Consider the following 27,899-nt stretch of genomic DNA (forward strand, 5'->3'; position numbering starts at 1 on the left):
GAAATGAATGAAAGAACTAGTGGAAGAACCTGCCTTTCTGCGACTCATTTCCTCCATGCTGGTATTCCTTCCTAATCCCATCCAACCAGCAGATGCAGGAATACACTGTTGTCTTATGTACTTCAGCAAAGAATGAATGAATAAATTTAGAGTATTTTGAAATTCTAAATAGTGTATTATAACATGTTTTCCCCCCTGAGGTTTGGATTCATGTAAGTGTGTGTAGGTGTGTGTTCATTTTCATCTTCGGCTTGTAATTTAATAATAATAAATTATTAAGAAGCCTGACTGCTAACTTGCCTTCACAAGTTCAAGGCCTTTCTACTGGCTGATACAGATATGAATATGATGGAAACTCGTTTTTCAAAACCTTTTTTTAAAAAATGTAAACCTTTCCATGGGGGGGGGGAAGAGACTCACAACATCTTGTCGCGGAAAACCTTACATCCCACAACACTGCTGGATGCCCGCTTCCTATAAAACTGCCCGCTTCGCACACCAGCTGCGTCCTCTCTTTTCCTAGGGGCCAGAAAAGGCACCCTGGATCAGACACGCAACTCACTCTCTCGCCTCTCCTGTCGTCTTCACACGTTTGTGGCTCGAACCCCAACAGCCGAAGTTGAAAACTCTACGGCGGACCCCTCAGTCCCGGCGAAAGCCCCCAGCCGCCTTCTTTCCCTGGGCAAAGCTGCGAAGAGGTTGTGCCGAGAGAACCGCGGGTGGGGTGGGGTCGCAACCCCGAGAGGTGGCTCCCGTGAGGGACATTCGCGGCGAGGGGAGAAGAGGGAGGTGGGCCGCGCTGCCGGGAAGAGAAACGGCTCGCGTCTGAAGGCGACGCGACACGTGAAAGCTGAGAGGGAGAAGCTAAAGGAGAAGGGGCCATATGGGCCCATTCTGACCGCCGCGCCCCCACTGCACGCTGCGGGCCGCTTTCACGGCGGGAAGCCGTTACTTAGCCCGCTCGCCCACCCCACCCGTCGACCGGCGGCAGCAGCAGCAACAACAACGAAAAGTTTACCTGCGGAACCTGACGCGCTTCTCGCCTCACATGGACGACGCCATGATGGAACGCCGCCCCTCTACGCAGCTAAACGGGAAGGAGGGGAGGGAAGAGAGAGACGGCCTTTCGACGGCGTCCGGAAAAGGACAAATTTAGGCCGTTTGGCAGCTTCGCGCAACGGGGAGAAGGAAGGACCTGGGAGATTCCCCCAAGTGGTGTGATTGGCTCCCGAAATAGAATCGCGGTCTGATTGGACGGGGAGAGCCAAGAAGGGTCCCGCCTTTCCCGTCACAAATTCTGGAGCAGCTTGAAGGTTAAATTCATCCCTTTCCTGGGTGGGTTATGTTGTCCGTAGGAGTACGTGTCGCTGTCCCGTCCCAATCACACACACACACAGAGGTCTACTGAAGCATGCCTTTAAATAGTAATAGTACTGTAATAGTAATAGTAATTTAAAGGAACAGGTGGGAAATCGCTTATTTAGGTTTGAAGCGGAAACCTTGCTGCGCCTGGTTTGCTGGAAGTGAGTTGCAATGAAGTAGGTGGACTTCCCTAAGGTTGGGCTGTTACCGCCCAAAAACGCTCTACAAATATATTCGCCAAAACATAATTAAAACTGCCATTCAACACCTAGGTTATTTAGGACATTAGGGAGCTACTTGCGATGAAACAGGTCAAACAGCAGCTAGAGCACAGGTGACACCAGTCCTGAGATGAAGACAGAAAACATGGTAGAGCACATAGAAAGTTGGGGTACTTTTAATGTTTATATTTTAACTTTTGTATGGTTGTGAATTTTTCCTATCATTTTGTAACTGCCTTGAGGGTTGTTGTTTTTTACAATCACCATAGTGTAAATTTTATGAAATAAAGGCAGAGAAAGAGACCTATTTCATTGCTTCTATTATTTTGAGGAATATGCTACAGGACAGACAGGCCCTTTGGGACCCTTGCCTTTCACAGCTGATTAAAGCTAGGCAGGGCTTGGTGAATGCATCTCTGCACATGGAGGTGGCAACAGCCATTTGTGGGGGGAAAGCTACCCTGGATTTTATGGTATTTAACTACCATCCTGTTGCAAATAATCTTTTGGTCAAAGTATTTGAGAGGGTCATGACACACCTGCAGGCATTCTTGGAGGAATCTTGATTAGCCCCATTTCAATCTGTCTTCAGACCCAACTTTGGGACTGATTCTGTCTTGTTCCTCGGATTTGGGATTGAACGGAAGTCTGCAGCTGGTGCAAAACACAGCAGCTGTTGCTTGTAGGAGACAAACTACCACTAGCACATACCACCTTTAAGTTTTGCACTGGCTGCCAATCTTTTAGGGTGTTGTACTAGCATAAGACCCTAAACTACCTGGAAAAGCCCGATTCCTAGTTTGCAGGATTCCAAAAATCACAGGAGCCACAGTAACTCAAGAGCAGAGCTTTTAGGGTGGCTGCCTGTTCTGTGAAATAGCATTCCTGTTGAGACACATCAGGTGCCCTTTATGTAGACTGAAGACACTTTTGCTTCAATACTCTCCTGGCTGGATAAATGGGAAATAAGTATGCATTTTGCATTGCTGAGTTTTGTTTAAATGTATCGCTTTTTGTGTTTTTAACTGTATGTTGCTGTTTTTATTGTACAACACCTTGAGATGATTATTGTTATTCATGCCATCAAACAACCATGAGCAGCCCCAGTTTATACCCAGTCAGTTTCTCTTTCGTGTTAGGAAAGCAGAGCGGCCCAACCACTGTGCAGCTATGGTACATTTTGCTCACGGATTCTAAAGATACCTTCCCTGGTATACAATGCTTTGCCAAAGCCATTGCTGTAGCTGGGGAGGAAATGTAACCATAATGCTGAAGAATTTATATACCGATATAAAGCTTTATTGATTACCATAAAAAAATCTGTCAGGTACATACATTTGAAGAGTCAATATCACAGCTAGAACAGGTTATCTTTATAAATGCAAAGCTGTTTGGTTGTTTTGTTTTTACATTATTTTACAGATTTGTAGAACTAGCATACTATTCAAAGGTATATTAAGGTTAGTATTTTGCTCACACATTGGGGAAGTATGTAAATTGTACAAAACAGCATACAACATTAGAGTCCCCCTTTTTTCATTCTACCCACAGAGATCCCCTTCATACCACCAAAGTGTTCATGCTCACAGCGCTTTTACTTTTTCTCCACAAGACAAACTTTAAATACTCTATTTTATTTACAGACCCACAGTAAGATTTTTCAAGAAATTACAAACCAGCTATAAAATATTCTGGCAGGTTTTACAAATTCATTCCTATTGTACAAAACTGTTAGATGACTAAAGTTTAAGAACATACAACTTAAATAATCAATGGAATAACTATGCACATGTCTGTACACAAACACACTTAACACTGTTTAACAGTTCTTAATGTGTTGCCTTTTTCACACAATTATATTCCAAGGCTCACTCATACAGCTTTCATACTGTTACTCAGCCATTTAAATTGTGAGTGTTTATAGCAGCATATCAGTGGTACCAGAAAATCCGCACATATATATTTAAAACAAACATTCTACTAATTTATTAATCATCAGATAGAAAAAATACAAACTGCTAATTCATCTAAAGTGGCAACATTTTACACAACTGTGTGTAAGATGTATGAATGGTATTAGTTTCAGAACACATACCCTAAACCAGCAAAGTGTTATAAATTAAAATTCACTACAGAGAGTACTGACAGGTATGTTATTTACACTTTGGGTGAAATGTCAGCTTTGTATCAGCTCCCAAAATTGGAAGCATAGGCAACTAATCCACTAAAATAAACACAGTGTTCTGAATAAGTGAAGCTTGGCATAAATAGTATCCCTTACAGGAAGAAGCCCACAGTGCAACTCTAGTAGGCACTTAACACAAAGCCCCACTTCGTACCACAAAATGTTTACGTACCAGTTCTATTGCACACTGCGGACCATGAAACTTAACATGTGTGTTTTTATTTTATATTTAACAAGTGACTTCCTCACGTATAGAATTTTTAAATTTCTAGTTCCTATGGCAAAGTGGTCACCCTGATCCAGCTAAAGGTTACAGGCACGTGGAAGCAGATTTCCACACAAGTATTCAAAAAAGTGGGTGGACAACTTCACAAAAATGTGTACAATTCCCAGCCTTGTCCAACACATGGGGATGTGCGCTTGTAGCTCTTTGGGGGTAGTGAAATCCCATCGACTGACTGTCCAGGAGGGAGACCAAGGAGCTGGATTGAATTTACCCTGTCCACTCTCCTCCTCTCTCTGTTAAACAGCTGGTCTACAGAACTTCAGTTTTCAAAAGGTTAGTTAGGGGTGTGATCCTGGCTGTCCCAGGTATGCTGTGTTGGACTTGGGCCACCATTAGTTTGTTTTATTTAGAACTGCAATACATTTTTATATAAAAACTCCTCCAAGATAGAGACATGGAGAAGATTTCAAACATTCCACAAAAGCTTTGGAAGAAGTCCATCTCACATCTTTGTGTATTTTGCACTTTTTTTGCAATTACTATGACGGAACATACAAATCAAAGACTCAAGACACACACTCTACGGAAGGCACAGTTTGAAATATAAAGGAATAATTGCTATGTGTGACTAAAACTGTTCTTCAGCCCTTCACAAAGCTTGTAGACACAAGAAAGTATAATCATTCCTCCATTTCAGATTTCATCCTTCTATACTTTGCTAAAACCAGTAGCTACCAGAACGTGGGATTGAGGTAACTCTGATGAGAAAGTCTGCGGTTCTGTGTTTGCACTATTCTAGAATTATTTTCCCCCAAATATCAAGCATTCCAAATTATGATATTGAAATGGGACAAGGATTAAGAGGTAAGAGAACAGAGAACATGGAATGACAGCAGGTACTCTGGTTTCATTTTAAAAATATGTGGGGGGTGCAGAGAGAGAGAGGGGAAAAAAGACACAAGGGATAATCAGCTGCATAAAAATTCATCTACCAATGCTGGCAATTTTTCAAAATCATAAGAATCAAAGAGGTCACTGATACCCTCCTCTTCGCCAAGACTGATCAAATAGTCTTCATGAAGTAGAGGCGGCAGCAAGCTTACAAATGGCCCTTCCAAACCTGATGCAATTTGGTCCTCTGTCTGCTGCAGAAGGTTGGTTGGAGAGGCCAATGGGGAGATGGTTGCTGTAGTTACTGAACAGTCAAGACTTCCCGAGTTATCAGAAATCAAATCTGTTTCAAGAAAAAGCATTATTTTTTAAAAACGTGTAAGAGGGTTGCACACACGATTTTACAATATTAATGCAAGTCAATGTTTCCCCCCTCCCCTTCCCACTCAGCCCTTCCCTTCAAAGTCTATTGTTGCTGTCTCTACACAGCTTATCTTGGTAGACAAAACAATTTAAAAAGTGGGTAGGTTGCTCTGAGCAATAAGAATGCATCAGAATGATTGGGATACAAGTCTTTCCCTCCCTTTGGCTGTGTTCAGTGCGGAACAGGGGTGACCTTTAACACATGAGCAGGGGTGCACAAAATTGTGATCTCTGGGGTGTGGGAATAATTCCTGGCGGTTGCTTCTATCAGGTGCAGAGTTCATCTCAAGATGCCACTGGAGAAGTCAGCACAGCTATTTGGTCTTTTGGCCATGCTAGTGTAACAAATGGGTTTTTAAGGCTGTATTTGTTCAAAGTAGTCCTACTGAAATGAATGAAACCAAGTCAGCCGTGTCCTTAAATTTCCATGGGTCTACTCTGAGTAGAACTACCATTGGATACAATACCAAGTCTCATGTGACCTTTTATAAAAAGAAAGAAGTTTCATTTCTCAATGCTGAATGTTACAGACAAAGCCTTATATCTTAGTGGCCAAGAGGTGGACCCAAAACAACCAAATAACAATTATTCTGGAGATAAATGAAAATAAAGTTATCAGAGGATGGTTGTACGTAAAGCAGCCAGGCTAAAACTGAAAGCAAGGACAAGGCGAACGTCAACAGACACAGCTAAAGTTAACACTATCTTTTTCAACCAGCAGCTATTTGGAGTAATTGCTGCAAAAAGAATGCCTTCCCAAATAGGGATGACATTTTATTGGCAAGATACACCCGGGTGATGGTGGGGAGGTCTTTAGCCCTTAACTCTCCCCCTCTTGCAACATATGGATATCATCTCCCCACACAGCGGTTCTCCATCCTGCTAAGAAGACAGGAGGGTTGTAGCAGGAGAAGCATTCTTCTGATTGTAAATTGTGTTGGCTGCATTTAATACTGCATGTTAACATTCTTGTAACCTGTCCTGGGAAGAGCGGCATTGCTGTCAACTTTTCCCTTTTCTTGCGAGGAATCCTATTTGGAATAAGGGAATTTCCCTTAAAAAAAGGGAAACGTTGACAGCTATGAAGAGCAGGTAAGAGCAGACCCAGTAGATAGTTGCCTGGCCCTCGAAGAAGCAACGGCTGCAACTTGTGGCAAATGCAAGTAGTGACAATACCTTCCTTCCTGTCCCACCAGCCAAAAGCCACCTTCTGAGCTATGGAAAACTCATCTATCCTCTTTCCCTTTTTTGCTCTGCCTCACATGCTCTGAGCATCACAAGTTTTGGAACTTGACAGAGCATGTCTCTTACAATAGACAAAAATAGTCAGCCACCACTTTTAAGTGACAAGAGATAATTCATAAATGACATTACCTATCATGCATAAACAGACAGCTCATAGTGATAGCCTTAACCTGTACATGCATGAGTGTACATGCACAGCAGAATTAGTTTATGGTCCGTGATTTTCCACATCCACCAACCCAGACGGCAAGCTCAGGGCATGGAAGTACTTACAATCAAGGCGATATTCTGAATAAAGTATGACAACGTAGAAGGGGAAGGTACATCCCCCCCCCCAGTAGCATTCATTCTTCCTTTAGTCTAAAGAAATCTAGCATTCAGCACATCATTTATTAACTGAACAGACTGAATTATGCTTTCCCTTTAATTATACTTGGTCAATACAATTTTAAAAGGCAAAATGTTACCTTTGGAAACATTCCTTGATATATTTCCATTATGATCCTGATCTTGCGTTTTCATTGGACTGTGGTAATCTGTTTCTTCTGGACACAAGTAAACTTCAATAGGCCCCTGGGTACTAGATAAGTGTATCAGCTTATTCTGCAAAGACAAAATATCCCCATTTTCAATATGTCTTCTGCCAACAAAATGCTACAAGCGGCTACTGGAGATTTATGGTTCATTTTTATAAGGTCCAGGGTGCTAATCAAAGTCAGTTTTGTGTGGAAGAGTAACATGTTTCTGCAAGGGTCTGTGCACATTTAATCATGCAGGTGAGACTGCTATTAATTTACAAATGATATAAAAATCATGCGTAAGGAATAAGTAGATGGCACATTCTCTTCCTGAACATCAACCTTTGTCTCAGGACAACATATTAAAGTACTTCATATGCAACCTCACAATCCATTTCACTCTTAATATACTAAAAGTGCAAGTCTGTGTATACCTAAAAAAGGTAAAGGTAAAGGTACCCTTGCCCGTACGGGCCAGTCTTGACAGACTCTGGGGTTGTGCGCCCATCTCACTTAAGAGGCCAGGGGCCAGCGCTGTCCGGAGACACTTCCGGGTCACGTGGCCAGCGTGACAAAGCTGCATCTGGCGAGCCAGCGCAGCACACGGAAACGCCGTTTACCTTCCTGCCAGTAAGCGGTCCCTATTTATCTACTTGCACCCGGGGGCGCTTTCGAACTGCTAGGTTGGCAGGCGCTGGGACCGAGCAACGGGAGCACACCCCGCCGCTGGGATTCGAACCGCCGACCTTTCGATCAGCAAGCCCTAGGCGCTAAGGCTTTTACCCACAGCGCCACCTGCGTCCTCTGTGTATACCTACGCAGGAGTAAATCCTACTAACCTTACTAGCATTTACTTCTAGTAAAGTATGTATAAGATGGTAGCCTAGCCTAAGGAAAAGCCCTGCATAGGTTGAAAGCTTACAAACCAATAGAGAATTGGTCCATCAAAATATACTGCTAATGCTAAACAGGCCAGCAGCAGAGCATATGCCCGCAGAGTGCGCCCTCCACAGGCCACAGTTCAGGGTTAGGAGAGGGGCGGGGAAGCTGCTGCCCACTCTCCTCCCGTTATGGTCTGACCTGGCAGAGATGCCTCGCAGCTCAGGAGGGTGGGCAGCAGCATTGCCACCGATTCTCCAGCTCTCCGCCGCCGGGTCAGAAGTGACTTGGTGGTAGAGCTGCTGCAGTGGCCGAGGATGGTGGGCAGCAGTGCTGCTGCCCACTCACCTGCTCTCCTTCCCCAGGTCAGGCCTGACCCGGGCTCCGCAGAGCTGCGCCAGGCACAAGCGGCGCAGTCTAAGTGCAGCTCCTTCTGGCACGGAGTCAGGTTCCAATGAAGGAGCCTGCTGTGGGGGCGCCTGTTTGCACCCCCTCTCAAAATTGGTCCTGGGAACACGGCACCTACAGCACCCCTCTGCTTGCTGCCCATTCCAAATTGCCTAGCTGAAGCCTTCTTAGAGGGGTATTGCAGCGGTTCTTGCAATGGTTGATTTTGAAGTGTTACGGTACTCTTTCCCCCCCTTTTGCTGTAAGCGACTTTGATTCTTTTTGTGGAAAAGCAGCATACCAGTAAAATGGTGAATGAAAAATAAATGAATGTTAACGGCAGGTGGGTGTGGCCTGCCCAAAATGGCCTGGTGGACCAAACTGGGAGGCTTGGCGGGCCAGAGGTTCCTCACTGCTGTCTTAGAAGGTGGAAAAGCCAATTTTTTAAAAAAAAAAAATCAAATTAGATTAAGAAAGAAGTGCAGGGTGGAAAGTCAGTGTAAGAAACAGCAAGACACAAGGCACAAACACTACCATGAGTGAATAATCACAGGGGGTGGTAGCAGACCAACTTATCAGGGAACAGAATGAGCAAAAAAAGATGAATGAGACAGCATTAACCAAGATCGAGTCAGAAGGAAAGAGAGGCATAGAAGAATGATCTCCCAGGTTCCAGAAACCAAAAAATTAGAAGACTGCCCATTAGCATTTTTATTGCCATATAGAAAAATGATCCCATTCAGTAAAGCTTATGCATAAATATGGTATAAGACCACTGCCAATGTTACACATTGTGTAAGATTGACTTACAGAAGAAAAACCATAAGCATTTTATTCTTACCTCTATTGGGTCAGGCACTTCAAGTTTTGTTTCTGGAGGAGCTTTCACAAGTATGACAGTTTGGTCTTTAAGGCTACTTATTTCCTGAATGTCTTCATATTTAACATAAGCTAATGTAAACTTTGTTAAAGAATTGTTCAGCAGCAGCCTTCAGTCACATGTATCAGCACACTAAAGTAAATATTCTTACACTGTTCCCCCATCAAGGCTACCGTTAGCTGCTCTCCCCCCACTTCTAATACTAAATTTAAAAAATAAATAAGAATGAAACTGAAACAGCCCTGAAGTTAGACAAAGCGAGGAACGATCTGTTGAGATTTCTTGGCTATACTTCACATTTTTTTATTATGAAATAATTTGTACGGTTTTTAGAAATTACACCAACAAATCAGTCTTGTATTAACTAGAATCCAAACAGTGTTGAAGTCAGCTGCTACTGCAGAACATCAGTCCTAGTTTGAAAAATATTATTATTATAATTTATTTATTACCCACCCTTCACCCAAATGTCCCATGGCAGGTTACACAATGAAAACAGTTTAAAATCACTTAATTACATGCGATTTAAAATTATCAGAATAGCTATAAGTAAGCATCATGCCTGCTGCAGTATATCATTAATACCACCAATACAATCCACTACCCCTAGCCATTAGAGAAATGTTAAGATTTCCCAAATGAGTTCAGCCTATCTGACATAAAAGGATATCTCCGATTCTCAGAATCTTCTCTTAGTAGCTTTAGGTCAAGAGAGCAGTTTTTTATCAACTCGTCCAACTTTTGCTCTTCCTGGTTGAGTTCTGCCACCTCCTTGGACAAGCCTTGACAGTGTGCCAACATGCCCCCAAAGTCCGATAGACTGCAGCCCCTACAAGACAAGTGAACAGACACTTCACAGGCATTCCTAAAGTTCCCCGGTCCAGACGAGACAAGAGTTTCTCTTAAAACTTCATGTGACTATTCAGTTCAGAAGAAGCTGAGTGCTGAGAATTTGGCAAGCCACATCGTCTGAAAAACTAGCACATCAAAGCAAGCTGGCGAGAGGCGAGGCTTAACAAGATCTCTTTTTAAAAACATTGTTTCACTTTATTCCATACATATACAGAGGGATTTCCAGATTCCACCCATGATTATCTCATTCCTCCTTCTGGAAGGATGGTGTGCCTTACCTGATGCGCAAAGATAACAAAACACCATTTACTAATGGCATTTTGGGCATAACTTTCTTTTAGTGGCAGTGACTCTTGCTGCATGTTTGAAAACGCTCTCTGGTTCCATTTGTTTTTGTCGTTTACTTTTAAGATTCAGTGTTTTCACATAGTTATTAATAAGGAAGAGCTGCCGCGCCTGCTTGCTCTGCTAACTAATCCCACCTATCCCAACCCCACTCCCCCCACACCTGGCCAAGCCCTCCTTCCTTTACACCCAGCCCAGCCCCCTAAGCTGCACACTTCCTTCACAGCACACTTTATAGCTGACCCCAACTCCCAAACCCTTTTAAAGGAGGGTAGGAGGTGCTTCAGAGAGCTGCTTGCCAACATGCTCTCCGAAGCATCTCCCACTTTCCTATAAACAGTGCAGCCATGTGAACTGTAGCATGATCACATTCTTGCAATTTCATTATATAGTAAGAAATGTGGGGGTGGGAGAGAGCCTCTTCTGGACCTTTGGGTAGTGGATAGTGGGGTGCTTCTCCACTTGGACCCAAGTCCAAGCAGGACCCCATTATAAGAGTTTCAGACTAAGAAAAAAATTGATTCTCATTTCTTAGTCCAACCATTATATTCCGTTTTAGAAGAATTAAGTCAAAGCACATAAGAAATGCACATGTGCTGCAAAGTATCTTTTTGCCAAGAGATCAATACCATCAAGTATCAAAATTCTCAAGTTGAATGTACGCCACCTCCATATCTGGATCAAATTTAAAGTTCATCTCATTTAATGGGAAGTACATGGCTATGAACTGGAAACTTCTACTTCTGGTTCAAATTTCAACTCAGTCATGAACTCATTATGTAGCTGTCGGGTGAGCCACTCTTCCAAGCTCACCCCAAAATATCCACCACCGTATTAAAACCAAATTTCTACTGGGGCTATGCTCAAGCTTCAGAACAAGCAAACTGTTACTGGACGGCGTGGGGGAGAAGGCAACATCTTGCATTCCTACATCCCACGATGTTCCCTTGCCTTCCTATGCAAGAGGAACTGATTGAGTTTCTCTCTCAACAGTACTGCTGGTGTAACGTGTATACTTGAGCTGGGGATGTCTAAAATCACACCTGCACCATGCATAGACATCTCATGGCTTTCCCCAAAGAATCCTGGGAACTGTCGTTTGTTAAGGGTGCTAAAATGGCTCTCTGGAGGCAAACTGTATTTCCCATGATTCTTTGGGGGAAGACATGACTGTGTGGTATAAATGTGCTTTTCATATGTATGGTGTGGATGTGACCCAAATTGTCCCTGACCACAGCTCAAAATGCTTCATGTGCATTATTTAAGCATAAGCTTAAACATGCAAAATTTGATCCCTTTCTGGACTGTAGCTCTGAATTACAAGTGAAAGTATATATATTTGTTTTTCCCCTAGGCAAGTAAGTCCCCAGCCGAGGAAAGATAGTGGATAAGGAGAGTAGAGGGCTCACTTCCCATAATATGCCAGTTTCTACATACAGAGAAGTTGCTTTTAATAATAATAATAATAATAATAATAATAATAATAATAATAATAATAAATTTTATTTATATCCCGCCCTCCCCAGCCGAAGCTGGGCTCATTTATTTTATTTTATTTTATTTTTTAAAGAAATGTGAAAATATGCCAGCAACCGCGCTCCAAAATACAATATCAAGGAAAGGGCTGTGCTACACAATATTTCTAGATGTTTGAGTAAGCCATGAGAATGTAGCTGAATCACTTTGGGCACATCAGAATTCAGTTGTCTGTCTCCACTGGTAGCCAGAGGACTCCAAGCAGCTCATAAGCAAGACATGTTGTAGGTTTGTCCACAGCACCTGACAAGCAGAGGGATGCTGCCTCTGAAAAAATATTCATCTGATTAAGTATTATGGGCAGTGGTTTGCAAGCCACCATTTCCCAATGGATTCCATGTGACATGTGGCCTTGACTATAGCCAATCCAAACACACAATGTCAGACCACCTCCATGAATGGCAGGATTAAATTTCCCTGGGTGGTATTCAACCATATTTTACTCAGAGTAGATTTAACTTAGCGGTGTTCATTGATTTCAGTAGGCCTACTCTGAGTAAAGCTTAGTGGAATAACTCTTGTTACCCTCCAGCATACAAAATACTTTTGTGACAATGAAATGTGAAAGTGCAAGGCCGTCCTGTAGGCAACAAGAATATAGCACTAGGATACTTACATCCACTGAATGTTGTTCTTGGATTTTTTTTTAATGAGGTGAATGCCTTCCAGGACATTGGTGATGTCATAAATCCTCCTTTTTTGTACCTTAAGGACTTCTGCTGCTTTGTTCAAATCTACGACACCGTCTGGGGACTGGCTCAGAAGCTGAACAAACTTCTTGGTGAGAAGACCCAGCGATGTATCGTATCGCGTCTTTTCTGAAGGGGATTTGGGAGCTTGAAGAAAAATTAAATTCATGATGATTGTGAAGTTGGTGTTAAAACTCTTTTTTAAACCTTCTGAGTAATTGGGAGTAATCGTGTGCATTGTACAGGGACCACTCAGAGCCAGTTCAACATTATACATCCACAGAGTAGCTAGGCTCGAGTACCTTTTTCCATTGCTTTTCTCGAGATATGTTAACTTTCAAGCCATATCTATTGTATAAAGAAAAGACAGTGCGAATAAACTGGAGGCATAGCTTTGCATGTAAGAGAAAGTTAGAAAGTGCTTCGGGATTCTGTGCATCACCAGCTTGTAAATAACAAGCTAACAGAAGCTTTAAAAACAGTTGCCTGGGTTCAACCACCCTCCAGTTATGACCGATACCTCTGTTGTGACGTTCAATGTAACTCCTAACATTTTATGCATTTATTTTGAATGTGTGTATCCTGCACTGTGGCCCCAAGAGCAGCTTTTAAAAAAATCTGCATTCACATTCAAAATAATTTGCACATATAAATCAGAAGCAACATGGCGGGCACGTTTATTCAGAAGGCTCAGTCTATGATGGAGACAAAAGTTCTCCTTACTTGTACTAGGCAGTTTCCAAGCAACAGTCATACTGAAGACCTCAAAAGCAAGGGAGTGAGGCAAATGGCTAGAACTCACTCAATGCATGATGAACGTCAAGCCTTTCTTTGTTGATTTCCCACAATTCTAGAGCATGAGGGGACAAGTAGCCCCCACTTCAGAAGATTTCCTTCCAAGTCATGGAGGGCAATTGCAAAGGCAACCCACATGTATGTGCATAAAACTAGCTCACTTTCATCTGCTATCCCCCACCCTCACATGTTCACTTTCCACAAGCTAGAGAACACACGAAGAAGACTAATATCTAGCTCAATAGCAGTACCTGTGGCCCTCCAGATACTTTGAGATAGAATCACAGACTTGTACAGTTGGATTGGACTACAGCTCCCATCAGCCCCGACCACCGGCCATGCTGACTGGGGCTGATAGGGGGTATAAGCATATTTGGGGAGCCACAGCTTCCTCACTCCTGATCCTGCATACATGGTAGAACAATACTGCAATGTGAGACAGGGGCTGATAATTTTAGTCAGAGCAAAAACAACCATGAAGGGTACCTGAGAACACACTGAATGCATTGGCTTGATCAATGGGCAAGGAGCAGTGGTTCAAAATCCAGAACGGTAACATAATGCTTTGAAGCTCTTTGCAACACATTTAACCAAAAATGTTCCTTACTTTTGGGACTATCTGGACTTCTAGTTGCAGCTCTCCCTTTCCCCTTCGGCGTTCTTAGTCCTTCAGCCAGAAACTGCTGTCCGCTTCCTCCCAGTTCCAGTCTTCGCTTTGCCTGTCAAAAGAGCAGAGTTCTCGTAAAGAGCAAAATCAACCTCATAAGATGAAGTTGTGCTTTACAGGACCTAGAAATTATTATAGTCAGGAGGTGAGCCAGGAAATCCATGTATCTTTCTCAACTTCTTAGGTGCCTGTAGATATTGTAGAATGCTTTTATTTTGTTGCAGACACCCCATCCCAACGGCTCTCTTAATGGTGTTCTGTAACATAGAAACTCACATGTGCTTCAGGTTGAAAGCCTGCATATTCCTGCATTGATAAGTGCATAGAATCATAGAACTATAGAGTTGAAAGGGACACTGAGAATCATCTAGTCCAAACCTTGCAATTCAAGAATATGCAGACGTCTCATGCAACTGGCACATCTTGAGGCTAGGATCTGAGGCCCCCAAAACAAAGACTGTGATCACAAAGTTTCCCCCACCTCCTCATTATGCAGCTGAAGCAAATAGTTCACTATCTCCTCCTTTCCTAGTGCCATAGCAAGACAGCTTTCACCCTTCCTAAGTCCTTCAACTGTCTGCCCTGGATCACAAACAAGATTCAGCAGCTAAGCGAATAACCCACCATTGTTGCATTCTAACTGGGTTACTTAGTCTGCATCAATGATGCTCTGCTACACAACCTAACGTTGCTTCTGCTAAACTCTTCTTCCAAATATATAACTTCCTAGTATACCACACCAGGCTTCCCCTACATGCAGATAGCTTGAAGTTCTAATGTGGCAGCTACAGATAAAGTTCTGTGGGCATCGTGACAACTGTAGAGGCTGACTTTAGCAGTATTTCCAAATCATGCAAGTACAGTTGTTTTGCCAAGTAAAATTATCCCGTTATAGAAGAGTATGTTCACCATGTCTCCATATTCACTAATGTTAAAACAAGCCAAGTTTTATATGGTAGCCTCAACTCTATCCAATCAATTCTGTGGTATGCATTTTATTTATTTCCTGTGTTTTATTATAATCGTGATATTTTAATTTGTCAGAAAACCAAAAAAATGGCCAACATACACAATGAACACAGGTTAACTGAATGCTGTTAGCTAGAAACAAATGTTGTAAGACATTCTAGGTTTTTCATTTGACCTAGAATATCAGACAGACTAACATTTTCATGGACCTCTGTAGCAAAGTTCACTACCACAGTGGCGACATTTGTCAAACACAACACACATGCAGACAATATGAGGTTTGGCACCGTAAACTTTGTCAAATTGCCTAATGAGACTCATTGCTAATTCAATCCTTTTTTTATGGTGGTAACCATAGATGGGGTGAGAACAGCTTTGAAATACTACCAAAACATTTCAGTCATCTTATGCTTAAGTCTTTGGGGACTAAGAGTTTTCCCACAAATCCGAGCTCCAAACTTGCCACCATGTTTTGAGTCACTAAAAATGAAACTTTTTGAGAAATATGGGCAAAAAAGGAGCGACAACTCAGAGAAGAATACATGCTTTGCAAGAAAATGGAATCAAGTTCAGTTCCTTAAACATCTGGTTGAAATACAGTGGTACTTCAGGTTACATACACTTCAGGTTACAGACTCCGCTAACCCAGAAATATTACCTCAGGTTAAGAACTTTGCTTCAGGATAAGAACAGAAATCGTGCAGTGGGGACGCAGCGGCAGTGGGAGGCCCCATTAGCTAAAGTGGTGCTTCAGGTTAAGAACAGTTTCAGGTTCAGAACAGACCTGCAGAACGAATTAAGTTCTTAACCCGAGGTACCACTGTAATGTTGACCTGTAGACCTAAGCTGGTGTCCAAGATCTTGAAAATCCATTCCTAGTGTTGGGTAAGATTTCTCTGTCTTTATATCTTAACATACTTCTGCGGTCACCATATTAATCTGATGCCATCCCTTTAGTCGTCTGTCTTTGTGGGCTATATTAACACTTCTACTGCAAAGCCCTAACACTTGACTTAACTGAAGGCATCCATTGTAACAGCATTCTAACAGAAAACATATTCAAGCAGGAAATTTCCAAAGAACCACCATGAAAGTTAAGCTTACTTATAAAGTATGTACTATGAAATATAGTTCATGTTAGGTTAGTTCAGAGATAGGTCCCCCACTAGAGCCAGCATGGTGTAGTGGTTAAGAGTGGCAGATCGTAATCTGGTGAACCGGGTTCGCGTCTCCGCTCCTCCACATGCAACTGCTGGGTGACCTTGGGCTAGTCACACTTCTCTGAAGTCTCTCAGCCCTACTCACCTCACAGAGTGTTTGTTGTGGGGGAGGAAGGGAAAGGAGAATGTTAGCCGCTTTGAGACTCCTTCGGGTAGTGATAAAGCAGGATATCAAATCCAAACTCTTCTTCTTCTTCCCACTAGTTAATTTGACACTCAACACATCTTTCCATCACGCACCCACTTATATATTGGCATGAGCACCGCCATTAAAATGAGAGCATTTAGAAAAGGGTTTTGAAATCTGCAATTCCCCAGATATGTGTGGACTACAGCTCCCCCATCATCCCTAACCGCTGGCCATGCCAGTTGGGACCAATGGGAGTTGTAGTCCAATTAACATCTGGTGAGCCACAGTTCCCACCCCAGCTTTAAATATCTCGAAGCAAGGGCTGTGAGAATGACTGGCCCACTACTGCAGAATTTAAGGAAATCCACACCCCATTCTAAAGATACACCCTTCATATTTATTGGCACAGTCCATTTTGGTTTCAGGTATGTTTACAACAGTACAGCACACTCTTAGGGGTTGTTTCCACAACTGTGTAATTTTGTCTCCTTTGAAGTGCACCAATCTTCAGCCGCTTACAGAAGAAGCCGTAAAACTTTTGAGCTGGCTGTTAGATTTGGATTTATATGATGGGGTAGGCATTGGAAGATTGAAAGGGTTTCAGCTTTGTTATGTGGGCTTCTTTTTCTGATAGTTATTGGACACAGAATTTAAAAGTAAACCATGGATCTGCTGCAACCTGCCTGTGTGTGAGAGAGGGGGGGAGGGGGGAGATTTAATAATAACTCAAACAGCACCTTCAGCTGCAAATTGAAAATGCAAATATGCAAGTCTTGTACACAGCAGTCACAATCTCAGCAGCCACTTATTTCCTGAAAGATCTTGGTCTGCAACAATTCAGATGTTGAAAACTACAATAATTACTTGAGGTGAGCATGTACCTAGAGACATCCATGCCTTCTACAATGGCCAACACCCTCCACCCGTTAACAAACTACAGAATTCAGGCCGATATATATTTCACACAAATTAAATATATGATATGGGACGCGGGTGGCGCTGTGGTCTAAGCCACAGAACCTAGGGCTTGCCAATCAGAAGGTTGGCAGTTCAAATCCCCGTGATGGGGTGAGCTCCCGTTGCTTGGTCCCTGCTCTGCCAACCTAGCACGTCAAAGTGCAAGTAGATAAATAGGAACCACTCCAGCGGGAAGGTAAACGGCGTTTCCGTGCGCTGCTCTGGATCGCCAGAAGTAGCTTAGTCATGCTGGCCACATGACCAGGAAGCTGTATGCCGGCTCCCTCGGCCAATAAAGCGAGATGAGTGCCGCAACCCCAGAGTCGGTCACAACTGGACCCAATGGTCAGGGGGCCCTTTACCTTTAAATATATGATGTACCGTATTTTTTGCACCATAGGACGCACTTTTTCCCCTTCAAAAATGAAGGGGGAATGTGTGTGCGTCCTATGGAGCGAAGACAGCATAGCCCCGCGACCCTCTCCCGGCTGGAGAGGTGACACGCAGCTATTGAAGCAGCCTCTATAGCCGCGCGCCACCTTTCCAGCTGGGAGAGCACGCATGGAGCTAAAGAAGCCCCGCTTACCCTCTCCCGGCTGGAGAGGTGACATGCAGCTATTGCAGCAGCTCTATAGCCGCGCGCCACCTTTCCAGCTGGGAGAGCACGCATGGAGCGAAAAGAAGCCCCGCTTACCCTCTCCCAGCTGGAGAGGTGACATGCAGCTATTGCAGCAGCTCTATAGCCGCACGCCACCTTTCCAGCTGGGAGAGCACGCATGGAGCTAAAGAAGCCCCGCTTACCCTCTCCCAGCTGGAGAGGTGACATGCAGCTATTGAAGCAGCTCTATAGCCGCGCGCCACCTTTCCAGCTGGGAGAGCACGCATGGAGCTAAAGAAGCCCCGCTTACCCTCTCCCAGCTGGAGAGGTGACATGCAGCTATTGAAGCAGCTCTATAGCCGCGCGCCACCTTTCCAGCTGGGAGAGCACGCATGGAGCTAAAGAAGCCCCGCTTACCCTCTCCCGGCTGGAGAGGTGACATGCAGCTATTGCAGCAGCCTCTATAGCCGCGCGCCACCTCTCCAGCTGGGAGAGCACGCATGGAGCTAAAGAAGCCCCGCTTACCCTCTCCCGGCTGGAGAGGTGACATGCAGCAATTGCAGCAGCCTCTTTAGCCGCGCCACCTCTCCAGCCCAACCCAAAAAACAACCTGAAATGGCTTCTGAAATAACCTGAAATGGCTTCTGAAATATCACAGAAACCATTTAAGTACAGAATGGTTACCAGTGACTTCCAATAACATGTAACCTAATCTTTGCAGCTGCACTAGCATGACTCATATGGAAACCCTCATTCTAAATTGCAAGTTTCACAGTTTTATATCATAATCTTATGCCCATCTACTGAGAAATAAGTTTGCATAGGATTGCAGGCTTAGGCACTTTCTGTAAATCAAGTTATTTGAAAAACACACAGAACTCCATCTATGTTTTTCAGCCACCAACATAATTCATGAATAAAATGTAGTTAACAGTGTTCCTTGAAGCTTTAGTTCCCCTTATCATAAATTGCATACCAGCAAAGGGGAGGGTAAAATTATGGGGAGAAAAATAGCAAGGCGATGGGAGTTGGTTTTATTTAAGTGTGAGCTGTTGGTTTCTGTTGATTTCTCAGCAGCTTTTGGCACCATTGACCATGGTGCCCTTCTGGAGCAGGAAACCATGGTTAATGACTTTTTGACAAGCCTGGGTATGAAGCCAACTTCACAGCATTGCTCCATATCCTGCATTGTTCTGAAGCTTTTAACCATAGTTTCTTGGTCTGAACTAAATGGGAAACCAGAGTTAATGGGAGATTTTGCTTCTGTGTGCTGTCAAGATTAAAAAAGGGAATTATACATAGACACGCCTTTACAACTACCAGTAATTCAGCATGCATGTATTTTGTATTTGGGAGTCCAGTTAGAGTGCAAAACCTAACATGAGAAGCAGACATAGGCTAAATACGTTCATAATGGAGTACCGCTTTTGCAAATGACAAGTTATTTCCATATAAATTCCATATAATTTCCAAAGCAGAATATTCCTTTCCAGAAACACAAATATTCCTAAACTCCTGATTTCATCACTTTCCCCCAAACATTTAAGATCATAGCTTGAATGATTGGCTTACGTGAGAACTGCTCCAATACTAATAAGCCTAAATGCTAAAAATTATGGTCTCATGCTTTCAATAAACCTTTTAAAAGAATGTTAAGTAGAGCCCTGCTAGGACAGGTCAGTGGACCTGATCCAGCCCAGCATCCTTTTCTCACAGTGGTCAGCCAAATAGGACCTGAGCACAATAGCACTTTGGCCACTTGTGATTCCCAGCAGCTGCCTCCGACAGCCGAGGTAGAACATAGCAATCCAGGTGTGGAGTTGCTGAATGTGGAGAATATTTCAGAAACAAGAACTTTACTGCCACCCTCCCCTCAGCAATAATCTCCAAAGTACTATCTTAATCATGGCTTTACAGTTGAAGAGCATGTGGGTTGTTGTTTTTTAAATGCCGAAGTCCTTTGCAAAAGCAGCCTTCATTTTAAAGATGTAAGATTGTGCTTTGAGACACTCCTAAATATTTCAAAGAGCAGATCATATAAACAGCATTTTAAACAGAAAAAGAGAGATCACCTTTGCCGATCAGGCAAAAGTCAGGCTTCCTCAACCTCGGCCCTCCAGATGGTTTTTGAGACTACAATTCCCATCATCCCTCACCACTGGTCCTGCAAGTTAGGGATCATGGGAGTTGTAGGTCAAAAACATTTGGAGGACCGAGGTTGAGGAAGCCTGTTTTAAGTGATTCACCAAAAGCTTCATTTTTGCTGTTGCAGACAGCTATATTCTAAAAGAATGAAAAACTCTCTCTCTCTCTGTGCGTGTTTTAAACTCTCCTGAAATGCAGGCGGTAGAACAGCTCTATGACATGCAAACCCCTACCCAAGAGAAAAATTCATCTTCTTCTTTTTTTTTTTTTTTTGCAAGATTGTATTAAATGTTCAGGTAGGAAGATATTGAAAATGATCAATTTGTATGCTGCTTCTATCCCTCTCACAATCCAAAATTACTAATGGATTCACTGCCATTCCTTGGTGAGTTGCTTATCTTTTAAACATACTCTCATTAGCTGCTGTTTTTCACCATCATTTCACTTGTAATATCCAGTTTCCTAGAAATCCAGACCCATTTTAGGGGTAGAGGGAGATATGCATTTCCATTTGGAAACAAACCCAGTGTGTCACTTCAGACATGCACTAAGCCACACTCCCTGTAGCTAACGTCAATGGGCCACAGGACTCAGGAGTATGTTTCTGTTAAAAGCAATTAGCTGCCTTAAAAATATTGGAATACTTACCATCCTGCAGATGAAGGGTAGTCAATGCAGTGCCTTCCAGATGTTGTCAAACTCCAAATCAATTATCCCCTGTCCTCGTAGGCAATGGTTAGAGTTGATGGGAGTTATAGTTCAGCAACATCTGGATGGCACCGTGTCAGCTAGCCCTGCTGTAGATGGTATCTGAATCATAGAATCACCTGATCAGGACCAAAAAGAGAGCCCTAATTTAAAGCAAAGCATTCAAAGCACTAATTATCTCAGCGTCCAGTTCCCCAAATCAGTTCAAACCTACTTCACTTTAAGACGCTACTTAAGAAATATGCGGGTGGCGCTGTGGGTTAAACCACAGAGCCTAGGACTTGCCAATCAGAAGGTCGGCGGTTCAAATCCCTGCAACGGGGTGAGCTCCCATTGCTCGGTCCCTGCTCCTGCCAATCTAGCAGTTCGAAAGCACATCAAAGTGCAAGTAGATAAATAGGTACCGCCCCGGCAGGAAGGTAAACGGCGTTTCCGTGTGCTGCTCTGGTTTGCCAGAAGCGGCTTAGTCATGCTGGCCACATGACCCAGAAGCTGTGCGCCAGCTCCCTCGGCCAGTAAAGCGAGATGAGCGCCGCAACCCCAGAGTCGGCCACGACTGGACCTAATGGTCAGGGGTCCCTTTACCTTTTAAGAAATACGAATGGTCCAGTCTTAAGGAAAATTCAATTCAAATAAAGCACCACTGATTTTACTTTTTGTTAACATGAGCAGGATAAGACAGCAAGCTGCACAGGCAGTGTACCCCAATACACAAATTCATCCCCCCACTGAGTAGTGAACAGTGCAATCCTATGCCTGTCGACTCAGACAGGGCTTACACCCAGACAAGTGTGTACAGGACTTCAGTCTAACAAGTTCCATCAATTTAAACAAGGCACAACTAGCTTTCTCTGAACTGGGGCCAGTATTTTATAACCACTTCTCTCAACTTAACCCTTGTTTGATTTCTTGTCCATTTTAGAGCAAATGCACCTTCCATCATCATCATCATCATCAATTTTATTTATATCCCGCCCTCCACAGCCAAAGCCGGGCTCAGAGTGGCTAACAACAGTAAAACTATAAAACATTCTAAAATCATTCCATTATAAAATTAATTCCAATCAAATTAATGGCAACCTTTGGGTTAGAAGTTCTGTGCGGATTGCCAAAGGAGGGAGTCAGGCTGTGCCCTGGCCAAAGGCCTGGTGGAACAGCTCTGTCTTGCAGGCTCTGCAGAAATATGTCAAGTCCCGCAGGGCCCTAGTCTCTTGTGACAGAGTGTTCCACCAGATCGGAGCTACAACCGAAAAAGCCCTGGCTCTGGTTGAGGCCAGCCTAACCTCTTTGTGGCCTGGGACCTTCAAGATGTTTTTGTTTGAAGACCATAAGTTCCTCTGTGGGACATACCAGGAGAGACGGTCCCGTAGGTACGAGGGTGCTAAGCCGTATAGGGCTTTGAAGGTTAAAACTAGCACCTTAAACCTGATCCTATACTCCACCGGGAACCAGTGCAGCTGGTATAGCACCGAGTGAATGTGATCTCGCAGCAAGGACCCCGTAAGGAGTCTCGCCGCGACATTATGCACCCGCTGGAGTTTCTGGGTCAGTCTCAGGGGCAGCCCCACGTAGAGCGAGTTACAATAATCCAGTCTGGAGGTGACCGTCGCGTGGATCACAGTGGCTAGGTCAGGGCGAGAGAGGTAAGGAGCCAACTGCTTAGCTTGGCGGAGATGAAAAAATGCTGCCTTTGTTATAGCTACTATCTGTGCCTCCATGGAAAGGGAGGTGTCGAAGATTACACCGAAACTCTTAACGGATGGCGCTGGCACTAATTGCGCCCCTGCAAGAGATGGGAGCTGCCCCCCCAATCCCAAATCGTCCCGACCCAGCCAAAGGACCTCTGTCTTCGAAGGATTTAACTTCAGCTGGCTCCCACGTAACCATCCAGCCACAGCTTCCAAACATCTGATCAGTGTGTGTCTGGGGCCGAGTTAGGATGGCCATCCATCAACAGATAGAGTTGGGTGTCATCAGCATACTGATGGCAGCCCAACCCAAAACTCCGGACAAGCTGGGTGAGGGGGCGCATAAAGATGTTGAAAAGCATCGGGGAGAGTATCACTATCAGAATTTTATTTCTATTGCTTTGAATGGATTATGTCTTATCCCCATCTTACCTTGCTTGGTTTGTTTTTCTAAAACAGGCTACTTCACAATCCTAATACACCTACTAACATTTGAGTGCTCATACGGTTAAGAAGCCATAACATACCTTGCCGTTCTTAGGAATCCACAACTCAAATTCTGCCAGAGAATGAAACCACTATTGGAAACAATAATCTTGGGCATCACCGACCTAAGAGAGACCTACTTGCTCACAGAAAACTTTTATGTGGGAGGTTATGGTTAGGTTGAACTGCTCTAAAGAATAAAAGGCCACAATCTTACCTCACTTACCTGGAAGTAGCCCAAATGAAGTAAATAGTACTTTTAAGAAGAATTTGTTAGGATTGCACTGTTAATCATTAACTTTCACAGCTCTCAGATCTTAATCACTTAGGCACAGATCTTATATCTAACTTTTCCATTTATATCGAAATTATCCGAGGTGATCAGAAATCCTACTTAAAAGATTCTGTAAGAGGCCATGATAGAACCAAAGGTCCCTTTCCTCTAGGTTCTTACGAGTTATGTATTAGTTTAATTCAAGCCATAGCCACTTCCATGATGGGCTACAAGCATTTTCACTGTGTAACAAGGCAAGGAAGGCTTTGCAGAATTTGGGATTTAATTCCTTCTGCCCCCACCCCCATGATATGCCAGTTGATATGCCACAAACTAGTAACATTGTGTGAAACTGTCTAGCAAAGCTGATTTTTAACATCCTAAGCAGTAATTGCAGAATAGCGCTCAAATATTCATTTTTCCACTACACAGCAAGCTTCAAGTTATAGAGGAATACAAACTGCTGGCACAGCTCTAAATGTATATCTTGATTTAAGAGAATACAAACTATGCCTGTATTTAGTTTATTCAGAGTTTAAAATCTGAAATTGTCACAGGATCATAGTAGTTCCTTGCCCTGATCCAACTCTAATCAGATTCTAAAAAAAGAAAGATACGTAGGTATGACTACTTGCACCCGAAACACAGGTACAAATAAGCATCCCAGTGAAAGCAATGCAGTTAGATAGTATCCTCTTTCAATGTGTATTCCAATTTATGTCCTATTTGTACAAGTACTGTACTTCACTATCCAGGAAGTGATATGAATACAACCATCTACTTGCCCATAGTTTGTTTCAGGCATATAAGTTCAGACTCTTACTTTCCAAAGTCTGTGTATTTGTAGAGCACGAAATCAACTATAAACTGTCACTAGAAACACTATGGTGTCCTCTTTTTTTTTGCTGGTATACATTGTGGACTTTAATGCCCGCCACAATATAGAAAAGGCAGAAAAAATAATTCTGTAATATTATAGAAGTTGATATTAGTTGATAAATCATTAACCTTCACTACATTAGCTATATGAGACCCCAGAACCTCTGCCATGCAGATGCCCCAACAGATGACATAGAAAAGGGTCGTTGAAGGTAAAGTTTTTGTTAAATTACTTCTCTTAAAATGTCACCTAAATTAGTGTGCTGTACTGGAGTGCCCAGTCACCACGGGCAAGGGCCTAGATCACAGAATCTGCTCTCAGCAACAGACAACCCATTTGTGAGCAGAATTAGTGGTAGAACAAGGATTTGCACATGTGTTAAATCATTCTAATATCTATACTTGTAGACACTACCACTGGAATAAGAACAGACTGTTCTTCACATTGAAAACCACACAACCATCATGTTACAAATAGGCTTTCTTCACAACACAAGTAATCATCTGCTACTTGACAGACAGAAAGAGTTTCTATGGGACCAATACTATGAAAGACAATTGGGCGATCAGTTTTCCAGATTCAATACCATTTGGTAGTACATGAAATATATCTGCACTATGGCAGATGCCTGGCTTGATGTCATCAAGATTTAAAGCCTTATCTCACCATCCCAAATCCCTTAGAGAGCATGCTTCATATGACAAAAGCTTATATTAACACTCTCCAATTTACAGAAAGTGTCCATTAGGCCATTTTAATGTGATTCATACATACATTTTAATTCTTACTGCACGTTTAACCCTGAATTGCCATAGTGGTGAGATGGCATTTGTTTGATTATTTTAATCTGATTTGAAGGCTGATAAGGGGAAGAAAGATGGAACCATCCACTTTATTTAAAAGGAGCTGAAATTTGGGTTGTCTTTCTTTCTCTTCCCCTACCCTCCAATCCTGTCAGTTGGCTATAGGCCTTCTCTCAACTGAGCGAACAGCCAAGACAAAAAACAAAACAGAGATGATCAAGGCAACAGTCATGTTGTGGGTATAAGCCTCAGCCTAAAAAAGAAAGGTTCAAATGTTAGATCATACAAAATAAGTGGTGTGGTATCCTACATCATCAAAACAATGTCATGGTGATTGGGGCAAGAAGGGTCATTCCCACAAGCATGTATACATACTGTCAGGCACTCTATTCTAACCTATCAGTGTAAGTCTACTTAGCTACCTGACAATACCCATAGAAAGGCTCAAAATTCAACAAACTGTAACAGAAAAGGCCTTCTGGTCCAGGAAGGCCCAAAATAGGGCTGCCCCAAAGTTGAAGACCACACCTAGCAGATTCCCCATTTTATGGCTGTGTCCTATTTTGCAGGCCTATATTTCCTAACACAGCAAGAAGAAAAATGGGGTTCTATTCCTGTCTCTTATCTCCCCGCTGCCACTTGTATACCCAAACTTCATTTTGCTTCTGAACTACCAACTCCTGTGGAAAGTTTATAGGTTATAACAAACAGGTACAAAAAGGCCTCCAGGAACAGCTTCAGAGGAGAAGTCGAGAGGGTGCAGTAACTTAATTATTCTGTAGCCTACAAACCACATTCCCACAGTTTATAAGCCTAACACAACAGGGTTTTTCCAACTTAAAGGGGGGAAAAACATTCCATTCCTCACAGAGATCACCCTTCCACCACCTTATCAGTAAAGAAATTATAATCGAATTATACTTAACAGGAGGGGGGGGGAGAGAAGAGTTGGAAACAGGACAAGTGGAAGTTTCAGTTTGAAACCCCGCACTGACCCAAGCTCACCCCACACACTCTGACCCCACACCCAAGCCCTGAAGTCATTTCAAACATGAAGCGGCACACAGGCAACGGTGGCCTGAAGCAGTTACTTGAACCGTCCCAACTTTCAGGGAGTCATCTCCAGTGACAGGCAGAGGCCCAACTCAGCTCAGCCACAGGAAGGAAAACACCGCATTCAGGGGCGGCGAGGGTGACCCCACGGTCATTCCAGTCGAGGGGCAAGATGGGGGGGAGTGAGGGGGTACTGTTTAAATATAACCTAGCACCCCAACTTTAATGCCCCCCCCCAGGAAAAGGACAGTGCTTGAATTTTGAGAAACTCTGCCGGGAGACTGAAACATAGTTCCTTCAGCGGGCGGCCAGTTCTGAAAGTGCCCGACCCCCCCCCCACCGCACCCCCAAAGAGCCCACACGCCCCCCCCTCCGCCAGCCTACCTGCTGCAGGGGCATTTCCAAGCCTAGCGGTGCCCCCCGGCAGCTCCCAGAGTTGAGAAGCAGGAAGGGCCGCGTGTGCGAGAGAGGGAGGGAGGCAGAGACCCGGGCACACGCGCGCTGTTGTGTGTCCGGGTGTGCGCTGCGCTGCGCGGTTGCCCAGGCCAGAGGAAGAAGGAGCGTGTGTGTGTGCGCGCGCGTTTGTGTGTCCCCCTCCCCCCGCTCGGCTCCGCGCCCCCCTCCTTCCCTCTCCCTCCTTCGCCCGGCTCCCAGTCACAGACGCGGCCTCGGCGCACGTGTGCGAAACGTCACCGCCGCCGAGTCCGGGGGTGAAGCGAAAAGGAGACCAGCGGGACAGAGAGCCTCCCCCTTCCCCCACGGCCATGCTGCCGAGGCAGACCCTGAACCCCCCGCCGCCCCTAGGCAAGGGGGGGGGGCAGCCGGATGGCGCGTCCCCTCCCCACGGCCGCCCCCTCCAGTGCAGCCGCACACAAGAGCCGAGGTCCCGTGCCCCGCGCTGCGATGTCACGGGTGTCCCAGTCCGGCAAGCACGCTGCTTGCAGCACCGGCCTCTGCTACGCTCTCTTTGTTCCAGCCACCAGAAATTGAGGGGGGAGACGGGCGCAAGAGACGCCTCCCCCCCCCCCGACCCTCTTCCTCAAGGGAACGGCACCCGCGGCCCCCCTGCGTGTTTTTTGCACCGGGTGGAGATGACTCTGATCGCTTCCCTCCCCCCACAATCCCGGCCCACAAGAGCCCACCCTACGCCAAGAGGGGCCAGGAAATAATCATAATACAGTAATAAAGTTTCTAGCAAAACTGAACGATCCAAGGCAGGCGGGCTTCCTCTCCCACCCCACCCCCCACACCCCGGTGTGGGAGGAGGGCTGAGCCCCGCCAGACATGCACAAGATTGGGGGGGGGAGGCATTTACCGAGGGTCGGCCTGCACTTTCCAGGGCGGGCTGCAGCAACACCGTCCGTCCGGAGGGCCCGTGCGGGGTGCAGCACAAGGCGCTGCCGCTGCCCACGAGACTGGGCCGGGCGCCCTCCGCCCCGCCGCCCGCCGCCCCGGGAAAGCAGGAGGAGACCCAAGGCGCCCCCAGCGCGGATGCCCCGGAACTGCTGCGGATCTGGAGGAAAGCAGCGGCGGGAGCGAAGCGAGCAGGGAAGCTGACGGCGACGGCGGAGGCCGCCGCCGCGGAGTCCATGGGAGCCGAGGGCGGGCGAGCAGCGAGGGCGTGCGGCTGCAGTGCTCTCCTCCGCATCCTTCCCCTTGTGGGTCTGCCTGCGCCGGGAGCGGAGTCTCCTCCCACCCTTGGCGCTGCTCCGCCGCCGCCGCCGCCCCCCGCCCGGCCTGCCGGGCTCTTTCGCCGCTCGATGCCCGTGCCGGACTCGAAATGGTCCGGGCCGGGGGTAGCGGGGGGTCTGCGGCTGCCGGAGGCGTCGTCGCGAGAGCGAGCGAGCCCGCGCGGCGGGCAGATGCCACGGATGGAGCCCGGCCGCT

General features: G+C 44.8%; 2 protein-coding genes across 10 annotated transcripts in view; both read right to left on the bottom strand.

Annotated features, from left to right (window-relative positions):
• CDKAL1 (CDKAL1 threonylcarbamoyladenosine tRNA methylthiotransferase) overlaps positions 1–1,176 on the bottom strand; it is a 230,579-nt gene extending 229,403 nt beyond the window's left edge. For 5 of the 7 annotated variants that reach the window (XR_013394002.1, XR_013394004.1, XR_013394003.1 and 2 more), the window contains exon 1: positions 1,019–1,176. The gene's annotated coding sequence lies outside the window, so the exon portion shown is untranslated. The remainder of the gene's footprint in view (positions 1–1,018) is intronic. The other 2 variants (XM_028737590.2, XM_028737592.2) reach the window with 1 other exon arrangement.
• A 1,684-nt stretch (positions 1,177–2,860) lies between these two features.
• E2F3 (E2F transcription factor 3) lies at positions 2,861–27,661 on the bottom strand. Of its 3 annotated transcripts, none has more exons than XM_077933236.1 (7): positions 27,328–27,661; positions 14,042–14,153; positions 12,567–12,786; positions 9,886–10,046; positions 9,179–9,291; positions 7,021–7,156; positions 2,861–5,228 (listed from the first exon to the last, which is right to left on the bottom strand). In XM_077933236.1, the coding sequence occupies exons 1-7, from the start codon at positions 27,658–27,660 to the stop codon at positions 4,963–4,965; spliced, it is 1,341 nt and encodes a 446-aa protein (XP_077789362.1). In that variant the 5' UTR covers position 27,661; the 3' UTR covers positions 2,861–4,962. The 3 variants fall into 3 exon arrangements, with proteins under 3 accessions (XP_077789362.1, XP_077789363.1, XP_077789364.1); XM_077933237.1 differs by lacking the exon at positions 27,328–27,661 and adding an exon at positions 26,397–26,610; XM_077933238.1 differs by lacking the exon at positions 27,328–27,661 and adding an exon at positions 14,726–16,314.
• Between the last annotated feature and the right edge of the window lie 238 nt (positions 27,662–27,899).

The sequence above is a fragment of the Podarcis muralis genome, chromosome 8 (assembly GCF_964188315.1).
Source record: "Podarcis muralis chromosome 8, rPodMur119.hap1.1, whole genome shotgun sequence".
Lineage (NCBI taxonomy): Eukaryota > Metazoa > Chordata > Lepidosauria > Squamata > Lacertidae > Podarcis > Podarcis muralis.

What these genes read in the sequence shown, in the direction of transcription:
- E2F3 (XM_077933236.1), bottom strand. Translation starts at nt 27,660, where the DNA reads ATGCGGAGGAGAGCACTGCAGCCGCACGCCCTCGCTGCTCGCCCGCCC. An exon ending in AAGTCCAGATAGTCCCAAAA is followed by an intron (nt 12,787 to 14,041) that starts GTAAGGAACATT and finishes TTTTTCTTCAAG; the next exon opens with CTCCCAAATCCCCTTCAGAA. An exon ending in AAGAACAACATTCAGTGGAT is followed by an intron (nt 10,047 to 12,566) that starts GTAAGTATCCTA and finishes CTTGTCTTGTAG; the next exon opens with GGGCTGCAGTCTATCGGACT.